At 48.9% G+C, this 12,261-nt stretch overlaps 2 protein-coding genes across 8 annotated transcripts in view; one reads left to right on the top strand and one right to left on the bottom strand.

The window, feature by feature from the left end:
- Nucleotides 1-12,261, bottom strand: part of LRRC61 (leucine rich repeat containing 61) — a 32,063-nt gene that overhangs the window by 4,430 nt on the left and 15,372 nt on the right. For 3 of the 7 annotated variants that reach the window (XR_011539317.1, XR_011539318.1, XR_011539319.1), the window contains exon 5: nucleotides 1,583-1,639. The exons of the other annotated variants lie outside the window; for them this stretch is intronic. The gene's annotated coding sequence lies outside the window, so the exon portion shown is untranslated. The remainder of the gene's footprint in view (nucleotides 1-1,582; nucleotides 1,640-12,261) is intronic. 7 annotated transcript variants of the gene reach the window in all.
- RARRES2 (retinoic acid receptor responder 2) lies at nucleotides 8,247-12,218 on the top strand. Its single transcript, XM_070616734.1, has 6 exons — nucleotides 8,247-8,493; nucleotides 9,416-9,607; nucleotides 9,856-9,960; nucleotides 10,931-11,026; nucleotides 11,782-11,908; nucleotides 12,103-12,218. Exons 2-5 carry the CDS (start codon nucleotides 9,434-9,436, stop codon nucleotides 11,896-11,898), a joined length of 492 nt encoding a protein of 163 aa, XP_070472835.1. The 5' UTR covers nucleotides 8,247-8,493; nucleotides 9,416-9,433; the 3' UTR covers nucleotides 11,899-11,908; nucleotides 12,103-12,218.

The following is a 12,261-nucleotide window of genomic DNA, read 5'->3' as shown; positions in this document are numbered from 1 at the left end:
TTCTCGGGTTAAACCAGGAATCAAAAGTGATTATAGGCTACCGCAAGTATGTAACGAAAATAATTCCACGGCCTTGTTATTTGAAAAAATAGAGAATTTGCCAAGTTTAAAGAGCGAAGAACCTAGTTTGCGCTCACTATCTCCCTCTAGTGGTGGATCCTTGAGTGAGGTTTAAAGGGATCTGTTGGACGTTCAGCTTGGTATCTGCCGTCTGACCACTTTGTTTAGGAAAATATTTTGCACTTATGAGACTGACTCTTTACATGTGCTTTATAAAGGTGCAAATTCCTTGTATTAGTCTGCTGAATTTCCTTGAAAGAATAATTGTAAGTTTCACAATGTTAATGGTATGTTAGTTGATGTTCAGGTGCACCCACTGATTGAAATCTGAGTTTCATTTCCTGCCACATTAAAACATTAAAAATGGCATCATGGTTTCTTATCTTTTCTTGAAGATAAATAATAGGATTCATATGTTTAGTCTCAATAAGGCAATTTTAACTCTTTTTAAGCTTGGTATTAGCCATCCTGACCTTGTTCTTCGGCTCACAAAGCACCTGATTATTGTGTGACACAGACCAAATCTGGACTTTTTAAATGATCAGGTCAAGTGCCTAGCACCACGTCTTGGGAAGGACTCCTCTGTGTGTGTGTGTGTTTGTGTATATTTGCTGAGATTGCATAACAAAGCACCACACGCTGGGTGTCTTAGACATTTCTTCTCTCAGTTCTGGAGGTCAGAAGTCCAAGGTCAGGGTGTCAGGAGGGTTGGTGCTTCTGAGGCCTCTCTCCGTGGTTTGTTGACGGCGGTGTTCTCCCTGTGTCCTCAGCTGGTCTTCCTTCTATCTGTGCACTAATCCCTCCTTACGAGAACACCAGTCATACTGGATTAAGATCCATCCATATGACTTCATTTTACCTTAATAGCTCTGTAAAGTCCGTGTCTCCAAATCCAGTCACACTCTGACGGACTGGGGGTTAGGACTTCAACATATGGATTTTAGGGGCGCACAGTTTACCTCATAACTACAACTATATAGACAGATAGATAGGCATTTTTCTTTTTAAGTAACTCACAGACTGGTTAAACATGGTGGATTACACACGAGTTCGTCCCCATCCCTTCCAAAACTCCATTGAAAAACAGTAAAGGAATAAAAAGGTATAAATGCACAGGGGAAAGAGGATGGGAGAGGGGACAACAGTGGACAAGACACATGACACGTTTTATAAGATGGGGGGAAGGACCAGCGGTAAATAACTGAGCCGAGCAGAGTTCCTGGGGGGGCAGGGGTGATCGATGGGGATCAAGAGACTTAATCCACTGAACCCTGAGAAGGCTCTGGGCCGGAAGGCAGCAGGCGCACGGGAGACAAGGACGAGGCTGGGGGCATCTGAGGAACATCTCCACCCCTCCACCACTGCCGGGACCAAAGGCTCGACTCTGTGGAAATGGACTCAGGTGAGGGCAATGGCCAGAACGAAAACAGGAGGGGAGAGTCAAAGTCCCCAGGCTAATGGTCACTCTCAGCCTGCTGACCCCACTTGGCACCCTGCACACATCCAGCCAGGCTCTACTCACAGGCAAAAGCTCAAAGGTCTCTTCTTTGAACAAACTGTGTAGCTCTGAAGAAAAGACCTATAAATAATATCAATATTTAGGATCATTCAAACGAACAGACAAAAAACCAGGCTACGACCTGATCAACTTACATTGCAGACCACAACCGACAAGGCCCCAAACCTCCCACAAAGCTTTCAGTCGGGCGTTTGAGGAATGCCTCCAACATGAAAGACCAAAACCACAAACAGAAATAAGGAGCAGACAGAACTTTCCAAAAAGAAATGCTATATTTACAGGCTTCTATTTTTATTTATTTTTATTTATTTTTATTTTTTCCCTCCCCAAAGCTGCAGTACATGGTTGTATATCCTAGTTGTAAGTCATTCAGGATGGTATTTTTAAACAGGAAAGAGCCTTTTGATGTTTTTTTAAACTCATAATTGAAATTTCAACTTACAAATTCAATAAAAGTTTTGGAAAATAAGGTCAAGAATATCTCTCAAATTACTAAAATCAGAAATGAAAGTAGGACATTGTTATCGAGTCTGCAGAAATAAAAAGTATTATAGGAGAATTCTATGAACAATTGTACACCAACAAATTGGATGACCTAGATGAAATGGGCAAAATCTAGAAACACAACACCTACCAAGACTAAGTCACAACGACACAGAAAATCTGAACTGACCTGCAACGAGCAAGGAGACTGAGTCAGGAATCAAAAACCTCCCAACAAAGAAAAGCCCAGGACCAGACGGCTTCACTGCTGACTTCCACCAGTCCTTCTCAGGAGGGAACACTTCCTAACTCATTCTACGAGGTCAGCTGAAAAGCTATTTGAAATTCTTCGTCTTTAAAGGTTGTGCTGCCACTATTTTTCCGAAATTTGGTATTTGTCTTCTGAGTTTTTATGCTGATTTTTTTTTTATCACGGAGAAACATTTGATAATCATGTAGTCAAATTCATCAATCTTTCCTTGTATGACATTTAGGTATTGTGTTACACTTCCCCAGTATGAAATTATTCAGCAGATAAACAAACAAAATCCTCATATTGTCATCTGGTACATTTAATTATTTCATTCATCTGGAATTTATTATATTATAAAAAGTGAGGTAGGGCACCAACATTATTCTTTTTTCCCCACAAGGCTAGCTATATGTCCCAACAGCATTTCTTGGCTAACACATCTTTTTCCTAGATGTGAAGTGGCAGCTTTATCATACATAAAATTCCCATAGATATTTGCATCTATTTCTGATGTTCCTATTCTGTTCCATTGATTTATTTGTCTATTCATTTGTTAATACCACAGTTTTAATTATTTTAGATTTTTAATATGTTTTAATATCTAACAGGACATCTGGGCATCTAATAGGCCAACATTACTCTTATTTTCATAATATTTCTGGCTATTCTTGCTTTTTTATTTTTCCATATTAATGTTGGAATCAATTTGTCTTTTCTTGTTAAGTTTCAATATTAATTTACATCTTTATAATATTGATTCTTCCTATCTATTTATTTCAGGTTTCTTTTATATCCTTCAGTATCATTTAAAAATTTTCAATACTCTTTGTGTTTTTTATTAAGTTCATTCCTAGAAATTTAACCTTTTTTGTTACTGTTAATGGGATTTTTAAAAATTATATTTTCTAATTCTTTTGTGTATAGGAAGCCTATTGATTTTGTATATTAATTCCATATTCTGTCACTTACTAAATTTTCTTATTGTTTCCAAAGATCTATTCCTATTAATTCTCTTGGATTTGACAGGTGTACAATCCTATCATTTGCAAATAGTGATATTTTTCACTTTACCTTCCAAAACCTTTTATCATCGCTTTTTCATGCTTGCCTAATTACATTGGCTGGTATTTCTAGAAAAATGTACAATAATAGTAATAGAAGACGTCCTTTTCTTGATCCTGAATTTGATGGGAATGTTTTTTATTCTTCACCCTTAAGTATGTTGGTGTATGTGTGTGTGTATATATATATATATATATATATGTATATGTTGGTATACTTAATATATAATAATATATATATGTTAAGCATATGTTAAGTATGTTGGTATATATATAATTATGTTAGGTATGTTGGTGTGTATATATATATATAATTATGTTAAGAAGGTGTTTATAATTTCCTATGTTATCAAAAGGTTTATTTTTTAATTAGAAGAGGATATTGAATTTTCTTGAATGTTCTTTCAGGATCTTTAGCAATGATTACATGAGGAGGTTTTTTTCTCCTTTGAGGGATTAATATGGTATCTTATATTAATGGATTTCTTCAAATTTCTTTTCTAACTCATGTTTTATTTTTATTTGTTTCTTCCTTTTCCTTTCCATGAGTTTAGTTAGTTCTTTTCTTAGTTTCTTGAGTTAACACATAATTCATTTATTTTCATCTTTTTAAGTAAAAAAGAAGTAATTCGTACTTCTTGAGATATGGCTCATTGATTCTGATATATAGTGTTTTCATTATTATTTTTAGGAATTCTGCAATTCATTTTTCTTCCTCTTTGACCCAAGAATTATTAAAAGAGGTATTTTGGTTATTTTTATTGCCAAGTGGTATGATTTTTTGTAATTTCTAGTTTTATTATTAATGTCTTTTTCAACAATCAAGTTAATGAAAGATATAAGAATCACATGTTGTGATTAAAAGCTGAACATCAGGATTTAGCATCAGAAGATATTACTTTTCAAACTCTTTTCAGGACCACCCTGCCATTCCTGCAAACAGACCCTGGGCATGTTCTTAGTCACAAAGAGCTAAGTTTCCATCTCAGAAACATGGAAACTAAGGCATGCAGTCAATTCTAGGGCAATCCATGAGACAGAATTCCTTGTGCATCCCTCTTTATATTCTGAAATTTGTTTTCAATAAATGAACCAAAGGAAAGACACTTCCCCGATGCAAAAAGAAAGGAAGGAAGGGAGGGAGGGAGGAAGGACACACAGGAAGGAGCATCCTGTGGAAGGCAGAGTCCCCGCCCCACTGCAGATGTCCTGCCTGGGAGGGCTCTGGGCCCGGGCCTGGCAAGGGGTCCTCTGGGGCTGGGTGGCACATGCCTACCCGCATCTAGCCCCACCTTTTGCTGCTGTCCCCTCCAATCTCCCCAGTTCCTGTCTGATTCCATTCCCTCCCATCTCAGAAACCTTGCGCTATTGATTACTCCTCTTTTATCTAATTAAAATAAAACAAATCACACCCTCTCTTGACCCAGGCTCTCCCCAGCCCCTCCAGCTGTTACCTTCTTTCTCCTTCCCCTCACAGCCAAATGTCTCGGAAGTGTTGACCACGCTTTCAGCTCGGTTGCCTCCCTCTCTGGTCTTCTCCACACCTTCAGTGTTGCTTCTGCACCCACCCCCCACTGAGACAGCTCGGGCTAAGGTCCCTGGATGCATTCAGTCCTGTGGTTTCAGTGGTCAGCTTACTGGGCCTCTGAGCACTCAGTGCCGGCTGAGCCTCCTCCTCAGAACCTCCTTTTCAGGCTCCTGTGACACCTGATCTCCTACCACCTGGGCAGGCTAGTCCCTGCTCCCGTCCGAATCTCTCTGCTCTGACTTCCACCTCCACGCAGAGGATGCAGAATTTCCCATCTGCAGCCAGGGCTCTCCATGAGCCCTGCTCACTCAACATCTCCACTCACACGTCCCACAAACACTCACATGTCTCTCCTCAGGGCCTCCCCCTCCCGTGTCCCCCTCTCCCTGAGGGCCACCACCATCCCCAAGGTTGTGCAAGTCAGAAACCTGGAATTCACTCCTGCTACCCGTCTCCATCATGCCCACGTTCCACCTATCCCCACACCCTGCTGCTTGTATCTCCTCGATATTTCTGTTAGCTTCTACTTTTCTCCATCTTCCCTGCCCCCATTTTGTCCCAGCCACATTCATCTTTCACCCGGACAACGGCAATTGTCTCCTCCCCAGGTCGTCCTGCACCCAGACCTGTCTCCTCTCACTCACTCACCACACAACTGCCAGAGTGAGCTTTCAAAAATGCTATTTGTCTTGTGACTTTAAGAGTTTTTAAAATTATTTATATATATATAATACTTTTTTTTTTTTTTGAGGAAGATTAGCCTTGAGCTAACTGCTGTCAATCCTCCTCTTTTTGCTGAGGAAAATTAGCCCTGAGCTAACATCCGTGCCCATCTTCCTCTACTTTATACGTAGGACACCTGCCACAGCATGGCATGCCAAGCGGTGCCATGTCCGCACCCGGATCTGAACCAGCAAACCCCGGGCCACCGAAGTGTAATGTGCGAACTTAATTGCTGCACCACCAGGCTGGCCCCCCCCAATTTTTATATTTTAATAGACAAATTATCCACAAGGTATGAAATTTTGAAAGCACCAAAGGTACACTGTTTTCCTCTCTCCTGTTGCCCCAGCAAGGCAGTTCCTCTCCTCAGAGGCAACCACTGTTACAAGTTTCTTGTTTTTCCTTCTGGAAATATTCCATGCATTTATGAACAGATATGGTACCCATGATTCATAATGAGCATCTGACATGTGGTTAGTGTGATTGAGGGACTGGAGATTTAAAACAAGAGACTAATGTTTCCTGTGTTGCTTCATCCCACTGTCTGATGCACACTGAAAATATCTGTGCTCACTTTTCTGAACAGACTCTATGCAAGTGTCATGCACACAGTTGTTAAAATTGTTCAGTGTTTAAGTGCAAGTGCTATGAAACATTACCAGGTTATGGGACTGTTGAAAGTAGCAGAAGACAATGAATTTAATAATCTTTTCTTTGCCAGTGCACGTTGGTCGAGTCATGGAAGGGTTTTACCAAGATTTACCGTACTGTTAACGCCATGATTTTCTTGAAACAGAAAAATGCTAACCAAATATTCAATAATGAAAGATTTAAAAAAGTGTTAAGTTTTCTCACCAATATCACATTTATCAAGGTAAATTTGAAGCTCTAAGGAAAGGAAAAGTTCATCTGTGACCCAGCCAGACAAATATAAGAATCTCAAATTAAATCTTTTAATAATAATGAGCAATAGTTAGAATTTTACACACTTTTCTCATACAAATCAATATGTAAAGGATTTTCATTGTAATAGCCTTATGTAAATTGGCTATAAAAATTACAAGAAAAATTTGAAGACTACTTTGTTGATATTGATAAATTTGGTTTTGAATTTGTGTTAATTATACTGAGTTAACACAAGAGCTAGTGAATTGACTTAACTTGAACAGGCGTGGTTTGAAACTGATATGCTTTTTCTTCAAGGTCACATCAGTTCTTCTAAAAACCATAAACGAGTTTTTGTCCCTGTGGTTGTGAATATTAAAGGAAAACATCTTGGTACTCGGCTCAGTTACTGGAACTTTGAAATCAGTTTGGAACCCCTCAGATATGTGAATCTCCACCTCCCAATGGAGGTGATGCCCAGGAGGATCACTGGGTGATGCCCAGGAGGATCACTGACCATCATCAAATGGCTCAGCCCTGGTGCTGCTCCCCTGGGCTGGAACATGTCCCCTGGAGCTAAGCTCGCAATTGTGCACTAAGTGGCCGGGACATACCCCCACCTGTGACTGCCTGCCAGAGGGCCACCCACCTCTCTAAGTGCCCACCTCACCTTTCCTTCCCCCAAAGGGGATTCTGTCTGGCATGTGACCTATGACGTATTTGCATATAGCCCCAGGGTCTCCTTCCTTGCCAACTGCCAGCATCCTGCTCCAGCCCCCCTCCCTCAGGCAGGCCTGATGCAGCCCCGGCCCGCCACCACAGAAGGCAGGAGGACCTGCCTGCTTTCCTCGGCTCAAGTCCTACCTTGTCCCGGGAGTTTTCTCTGGTCACCCATGCCCAGGACATTCCCCCAGGATGGGGCCCTGGGCTGGGAACTGTCTTCTGTGTCTGCATGTAACCCCACCTAGAGCTCCTAGAGAACCACGATCCTGTCTCTCCTCTCTGCTTAACGGTAGTCGACAGCTCACAGGTGGGAATGAAATGCTGACGATGGGATTCCAGGCACCAGAACTAGCTAACTGAAGCCACGGATCTCTCCCGTGCCCCTAAAGCACATTGCAAAGTTCTCAGCTCCAGTGGAGAATGCTGGCAGAGGTGAGCAGGGAAGGGAAGAAAACCTTGGGCCATCAGTCACTTTCCATCAATCTCCTCCTTCAATCCTCACAACAACCCCTTATGGCAGGGTTTCTGGTCCCCACCTTGCAGAGAGGAAGCAGAAGTGCCAGGGCTTTGGGAAGTTAAATGAGATCCTCTACTTTGGGTCATTAGCATAGGGCCTGGAACCAGAGAAATGGCCATGTTTGCTGGTGACAGAAGGTGTCGGACAAGACATCCTCTCTAAAGGAGACGCCTTCCTTCTCAGTGCAGCTTTGGGGTTTGGGAGGCGGACTCCTCAAGATCTCATCTGATTTGAGGATATCTGTATTTCTGGGAAGAATTTCCTGAAACGACTGTCCTGGGGACGCCGGGGACTGGTGACCGTGGAAGGGCCTAAGAATAAGGCAGCCCTACCTGGAGACAGAGTGGTGGAGAGGGCAATCCCATGTCCCGAGGAGATGAGGCCCGCGGTCGCCGTTCGCCGAAAGCTTGGGCTCCTCGGCCAGCGGGAGGAGGGAAGGGCGGCCCCACCAGGGTCAGGGTCAGGGTCAGGCGGCTGGACCGAGGGGGGCAGGCAGGCGGGTGGGATGGGGAGGGAAGGCGCTGGAGGGCAGCCGCCCGGAGGCCGGTCCTGACCGGGTGGGGAGGAGCCTTAGCCGTGCCGGGAGCTGGAGGGGCCCAGGAGGTGGGAGTGGGAGGAGATGGAGGCCGACCCGCGCGAGGGAGGGGCGGTGCGCGGGCGGGGGACCGGGAAGAGGCTGAGCGCCTGGCCCAGAGTCAGCCGCGGGGAGTGTCGGAGAGACCCCAAGGCTCCGGAAAGGAGGTGAGGACAGGAGGGGGGGCGTCGGGCAAAGGGCGAAATTGGTCACCTTGTCCGGGAGACCTTGCTAAGGCAACACCCTGGTGTCTTCACTGAGGGGGCCTCAGTTTCCACATCTGTGGCTTTCTGGTCCTAAGACTACCGGTAAAGACAGAGTCCTGGGGAGGGTCCACCCCTCAGGCAACCCAATTATGGATTAGGGGATCCGATCAGAAGGGCTGGGAGGGGTGGTAGGGAAGGCCCCAGAAAAAAAGTCAAGGGAGGGAGAGTCTGCCTGAAAAAGAAAGCAAGGTATGGGGTCTAGGGGAGACCCCGATTTGGACGGGCAGCCCTAGGCAGGGAGGGTTAAGCAACCCCCACCCGCCTTGTTCCCCAGCGGTTCATTCTGACCCGTCTGTGGGCCCCTCCCACGTGTTTACGTCCTCCCCAAAAAATTCAGCCTCCTGTCCCTCCTCTGCCCCACTCCTCCCTCTCCCCAAGTTAGCCTGGGGGGCAGGGGGGTGAGGGCCAGGGGCTGGGACCCCAGGAACCACTGACAGAGTGGGGAGGGGGAAGCCACCGGGAGAGGCGTAGGTGGGGGGAAGCAGAGGCTCTGGGGGCAGCGGGCAGGAGAGGGGGTCAGAGTCACAAGGGGAGAGAGAGTGGGCCAGAAAAGGGGGGAAAGGCTGCAGTGGCCACAGGACAGCTTCCCAGGCTGTTGAGGACGGAAGGACTCAGCACCTCCCCAGAGAGCGGTGGGGGGCAGGGTGGGGCAGAGCGGAAGGACCAGGGAGATTCCAGGGAATCTCAGCAAAGGGCCAAAGCCCGCCCCTCCGCCTCCCCCCAGGGCTCAGCCCAGTGTGCACCCCCCTCAGCCTCAGGGCCAGGGAGTGGGGGCCTCCGCTGGCAGGCACAAAGACCTGAGGATCGCACACACCCTTTGCAGGGTGACTGAGGTGAAGCCATGTGGCGGCTGCTGATCCCACTGGCCCTGTGGCTGGGCACAGCACGCCTGGGCAGGGCGGAGCTCACGGCGGCCCAGCACCGGAGCCTGCAGGTGGCCCTGGAGGAGTTCCACAAGCACCCGCGTGTGCAGTGGGCCTTCCGGGAGACCAGTGTGGACAGTGCCACGGACACGGTTAGCAGCACGGCCCAGGGAGGGGAGGGGGTAGGGCCACACCCCAGGACACCAGCACAGTCCCAGGAAGCCAGTGCAACAGTGCTTGGACTCTGGGAGCACCAAGCTCTCCGGAGAAAGACCACCACCCCAGCCACCTCCTCAGATGTGCTGTTTCACTGTGGGGACGAGGGGCAGATCACATCCAGGAACTGCCCTGTCCACTCAGCTGGCTGCTGGCCTTCCTCTGTCTGTCTGTCTGTCGGCAGCCCTTCCTGGCGGGGACCTTTGTGAGGCTGGAATTTAAACTCCAGCAGACGAGCTGCCAGAAGAAGGACTGGAAGAAAGCTGAGTGCCGAGTCAAGCCCCATGGGGTGAGTGAAGGCCCCTGTGTGTGATGGGCACGTGCCCATGTGAGTGTATACAACTGGGGTTTAGTAGGAGACCCAGTGAGAAGCCCTGAGGTCAGAGACCCCACTGTGGAGCAGCCACCCCAGAAGTTGAGCTGGCTCAGTCAGAGCCTGTGGTTGTGAGGGTTGTGATGGTTGGTGGTGGGCTGGGGGCCTGGACAGGCCGGAGGGGGCAGGGTTGGGCTAGCCCTCCGAGGACGTTTGTTCTTCAGAGTGGGTCCACCTTCCATCTGAGTTCCTCTCTCAGGCTTCAGGTCACTGGTGGGAGAAGCCCATGGTGTGAGGTTAGTTTGGCCCTCACCCCAAGCCTGGTGAATTCCCCATTTTCTGAGAGTCTTCAAGTGGAGACGGCCCAGCCTGGGCTGACTGATAACAGAGGTGGACTATAATGAGCCACCTTGGGGACAAAATCGCTGCCATGAGGGAGACCCTGAGGCTGGGAGTGCAACCATCAGATCTGGACTCCAGTCCCGGCTCTGCCCAGCACCAGCCCTGTGGCTCTGTAGGTTCTTTGGAGGCCCCAGTTCCCTCCATCTGGTAAAGGAGGGCCTGGATTACACTGTGGTTTTCCAGACTTTATGACAGGACCCTTGGGGTCAAATCAAATCTTACAAGAAAATGCAAATCAATATAATAGGTGATTTAGCATCTAGCAGAGTGGCTCTGGTGGAAGTAAGGCAGGGTGGACCCATCTGGGGGAGGAGTCCTGCCTACACAGACACACACTCACACACGCACAAAGTTGCACAGTTTGGAAATTGCAGGATGGTTCACTTCTAAAATTTCCCAGTCCGAGGGTGGGCTGCACCTGACACCAGCTTGCCTGCATCTGCCTGCCCCTCCGCTCTAGAGCCTGCCAGGGGCCACGATCCCCACCGCAGGCGGCCTCCAGCTTCCACCCTCCCCTCTCCTGACCCTATGCCTCCCTCCCCAGAGGAAGCGGAAATGCCTGGCCTGCATCAAGCTGGACTCTGAGAATAAAGTCCTGGGCCGGATGGTCCACTGCCCCATAGAGACACAGGCTCAGCTGGTAAGAGTGGGCAGAGGAGGAAGAGGAGAGGTTAGGGAGGGGGCTGGTAAGATGGATAGAAGCTGGGCCTGTGGGAGAGGTCAGAGGCAGAAGCCTGGATGGAGGAGTGAGGAGGGGAGGAGGGGAGAGGAGGGGGAAGAAGGTGAAGAGAGGGTGAGGAGGGGAGAGGAGGGTGAGGAGTGGAGGGGGTGAGGAGTGGAGGAGGGGGATGAGGAGGGGAGAGGGGTGATGAGGGGAGAGGGGGGTGAGGAGGGGAGGGGGTGAGGAGGGGAGGGGGTGAGGAGGGGGATGAGGAGGGGAGAGGGGTGAGGAGTGGAGGGGGTGAGGAGTGGAGGAGGGGGGTGAGGAGGGGAGGAGGGGGATGAGGAGGGAAGAGGGGTGAGGAGGGGAGAGGGGGGTGAGGAGGGTGAGGAGGGGAGGAGGGGGATGAGGAGGGGAGAGGGGGGTGAGGAGGGGAGGGGGTGAGGAGGGGAGAGGAGGGTGAGGAGGGGAGAGGGGGGTGAGGAGGGGAGGGGGATGAGGGGAGAGGGGTGAGGAGGGGAGAGGGGGGTGAGGAGGGGAGGGGGGTGAGGAGGGGAGAGGAGGGTGAAGAGGAGGTGAGGAGGGGCTCTGGGCCTGGTCCAGCTATTCCCTAAGTGATGTGGAGGTGGGCGGGCACGGGCGGAGGACCCCAGCACTCCCCCCAGGGCACCCTCCTGGGGGCCCCCCCCCAAGTGCTGCTTGCCTCAGGCCTGAGCAGCTGCTGGTGCTGGCAGGAGCTTGAGCAGCGCCAGGAGGCCCAGTGCAGCAAGGTGGAGCAGGCTGGCGAGGACCCCCACAGCTACTACTTCCCGGGACAATTTGCCTTCTCCAAGGCCCTGCCCCCCAGCTGAGGCCTGACTGGTAGGAGGCCATGAGGGAGGGAGGACAGAGGGGAGCAGGACAGCCCTGGGGTGGGGTATGGGATGGAAGGGTGGGCTGATGCCAGGCTGCGGGAGGCAGGGAGGGGAGGGATTCGGAGCCTGGGAAGAGAGCCCAGCTGGGACCAAAACAGCCTCCCTCACATCCAGATTTTGTTTTTTTTTCCTTTCCCCTAGAATTTCATCCGGCTTCCCAGACAGCTGTGGGAGGTAACCAGTGAAAGACTGCCCTCCTTTCCCTGTGCCCAAGGAGGACAATCCCATTATCCAGAGCTAATAAAACTGCTCCCCCAGCTGTGTTCTCTCCTCCCCTTGCATCCCCTCCCGTCAGCTTCT

This window comes from Equus przewalskii, chromosome 4 (assembly GCF_037783145.1).
Source record: "Equus przewalskii isolate Varuska chromosome 4, EquPr2, whole genome shotgun sequence".
In the NCBI taxonomy this organism is placed as follows: domain Eukaryota; kingdom Metazoa; phylum Chordata; class Mammalia; order Perissodactyla; family Equidae; genus Equus; species Equus przewalskii.
This window is presented reverse-complemented; position numbering and strand designations above follow the sequence as displayed.